General features: G+C 65.1%; 1 protein-coding gene across 1 annotated transcript; it reads left to right on the top strand.

Moving 5' to 3' along the window:
* Nucleotides 1-1,158: 1,158 nt before the first annotated feature.
* PHLDA3 (pleckstrin homology like domain family A member 3) lies at nt 1,159-2,052 on the top strand (the record flags this gene model as incomplete). Its single annotated transcript, XM_084275969.1, has 2 exons — nt 1,159-1,510; nt 1,931-2,052. 2 exons carry the CDS (start codon nt 1,159-1,161, stop codon nt 2,050-2,052), a joined length of 474 nt encoding a protein of 157 aa, XP_084132095.1.
* Between the last annotated feature and the right edge of the window lie 565 nt (nt 2,053-2,617).

The raw sequence follows: 2,617 nt of genomic DNA, 5'->3' as shown, positions 1-2,617 counted from the left end.
GGCTGGAGTGGAGATGGATGTTTCACACAGGGGAGGGTGGACTCAGGTGGGACCAGGCTGTGCAGTGCTGCCCTGGCCCCGCTCTGGGGGGTGTGTGTGTCCCCTGCACAGGTCACACAAGGCTGGGGTTGCTGGTCCTCATTGTGGACAGGCTGGGGACTTCAAGTCCCTGTCCCAGGAGATTCAGGGGATGGGAACTCTGAGGGCTGGGCCAGCACCCTTGGGTGTGGGGCTGGGGGGTGGTGGGTGTCCAGGGCTGTCCCAGTTGCAGGGCAGCCCTGCATAGCCATCTTGGAGGGGTGACACCAGACATCTGGCTGCATGTGTCACCCCCTCCTGACCCCTCACCCAGGTCCTCACTGCCTCTGCCTTGGCTGATGCTGCCCCCACAGCCCCCCGCCCCCATAGCCCCCCCTCCCCAGCTGGCACTGCACCCCACAACCCTATCTGCAAGTAAGACTGTGCCCCATAAGCCTATGCCTGGCTTTTGCTGCACCCTGCAGCCCCCTGTCCCCACCAGCACTGCACCCTATAAGCCCTGTGACAGCTGGCATTGCTTCCCCCAAAGATCTGCCTCTGCACCTCCAGACATCTGGCACTACCCCCCATGCCCGGGCTGCCCTGCAGAAACCTCCCCCTCTGCCCCAGCACCGCTGCCATGCCGGCCCATGCCCACACCCTGCCTGTTCACACGAGCACCCTGGGGGCAGCGCCTGCCTGCGGGCACCTCGAAAGCACCTCCCGGGTGAAGCGGGGCTGTGCCAGGCCTGGACAGGCTTCGCCTGGGCGTGAAGGGTGCCTGTGCAGCAGGAGGGGCCAGGCGAGGCGGGGAGGAATGCGAGTGGGAGAGCGGCCGGGCATGTAGCAACAGCTCCTGGGGCGCGCGGCGCCGGGGATCCCACACGCTGCACGGGGCGGGGAGCAGAGCCCCAGCAACAGGGCTGGAGGCCGGCATGGGGCACCCCATCGCTCGCCCCCTCTGAGAGCCAGGGAGCGGAAAGCGGTGAGTCCTGCCGGGGCGGGGGGCACGGCTGTGGTGGGGGTCCTGGCCCTGGGGAGCTCGGCTCTAACGTGGAGGGGCTGGAAATCCCCCGGCGGGGGATGCCCGGCTGTGCTGACACGAAGTGCTGAGGGTCTGGGGGGTGCTGAGGAGCCGCTATGACCCCTGAGAAGGTGCTGAGAGAAGGGGTGCTGGAGAAGCGGAGCGGGGGGCTGCTGCAGCTTTGGAAGAAGAAGCGGTGCCTGCTGACGGAGAAAGGGCTGCAGCTCTTTGAGCCCAAGGGCTCGCGGCGCAAGGAGCTGAGCTTCGCCCGCATGAAGGCGGTGGAGTGCGTGGAGTGGAAGGAGCGGCACATCTACTTCACGGTGGTGATGGATGACAGCCACGAGATCGACTTCCGCTGCGCCCAGGAGGACCCGGGCTGGAATGCTGAGATCACCATGGGCCTCGTCCGCTTCAAGAACCAGCAGGCCATCCAGGTCGTCCGCGCCCGGCACAGCTGCCGAGCAGGTACCAGACCCCCCGTTGTGCCACGGGTCGGGGTGCGGGCCTCGCTGGAGGATGAGGTCACTGGCTGCTAGGTTCTGCCTCCCGAGTAATTCGGCTTCCCCCATGGGAATCACAGAGGGGGGGCCCACGGATGGGGATGGGTCTGCATGGCTGCAATCCCGTGTCCCCCCCCTACACACTGGCTGGGCTCTGCCCGTTGCATCCCCCGCTTGATTTTACCTCCCTGCATCCCTGGCGAGGGACTTTGGAGTACCCTCCCTCTGTCTGTGGTGGCCCTGAGGGACACAGGGCTCTTTGACATCTTGCACGTGGGATGATGCTGAGGACTGTGGCTGGCTCTGCTCCCCAGCTGCCCTCAGGGCTGGATCCTGCCACGTTCTGGCACTGACCAGGTGAGTAACACACACCTTCTCTCCACAGTGGTTCAGTTCGACACAGCCCCAGTGGCACAGCCCCTGGACGTGCAGCATCCGAAGAGCAGGATGGAGATGGCCCTCGGCTCAGTGGGTGGTGGAGAGAATGGGATCCCAGCAGGCAAGTGATGACACCATTGTCTGTGGCCTTGGGATGGGGATGGTGGCCCTGGGGAGGCCAGTGCGGGCGTTGGCTCCCCCCCATCCTGGGGAAGGACAGAGGTACCCCAGGAGCTGGGATGGCACAGCTGTGGATACCAGTCAAGCCTCATTCCCTTGGCACAACAGAACAAAGGACACAGTCAGGGCCACCACCTGGGGCTCTGGACATGGCAGGAAGTGACATCCCTGCCTGGGGACTCGCTGTCCTTCAGCTGACATGGCCAGGAACTCAGTGGACTGGTGTGGGCCCCCCTGGGCCTCTCCTGCAGGACGGGGGATGGGATGAACCAAGCTGAGCCTGAAGAAAGCTGTGTGATGATGAGCCCTGCCTGAATCCAGTGACACTGGGACAGAGATACAGCCAGGGACGTGGCTCCACTTGAGTCCCCATGCTGAGAAGGGGCTCGAGAGCTGCTCCTGCAACGGGGACCCCTCTGGGTATCCTGTGTGGATGGTGCGGTGACGCAGCCGTGCTGCTGGGCACTGTCTTGCCCCACGCTGTCCTCGGGCTAACGGGGGGTGACCAGGGAGG

This window comes from Gallinula chloropus (assembly GCF_964237585.1).
Source record: "Gallinula chloropus genome assembly, chromosome: 27".
NCBI classification, from domain to species: domain Eukaryota; kingdom Metazoa; phylum Chordata; class Aves; order Gruiformes; family Rallidae; genus Gallinula; species Gallinula chloropus.
Note: the sequence above shows the minus strand (reverse complement) of the source record. Positions and strands in the feature narration are given on the sequence as shown.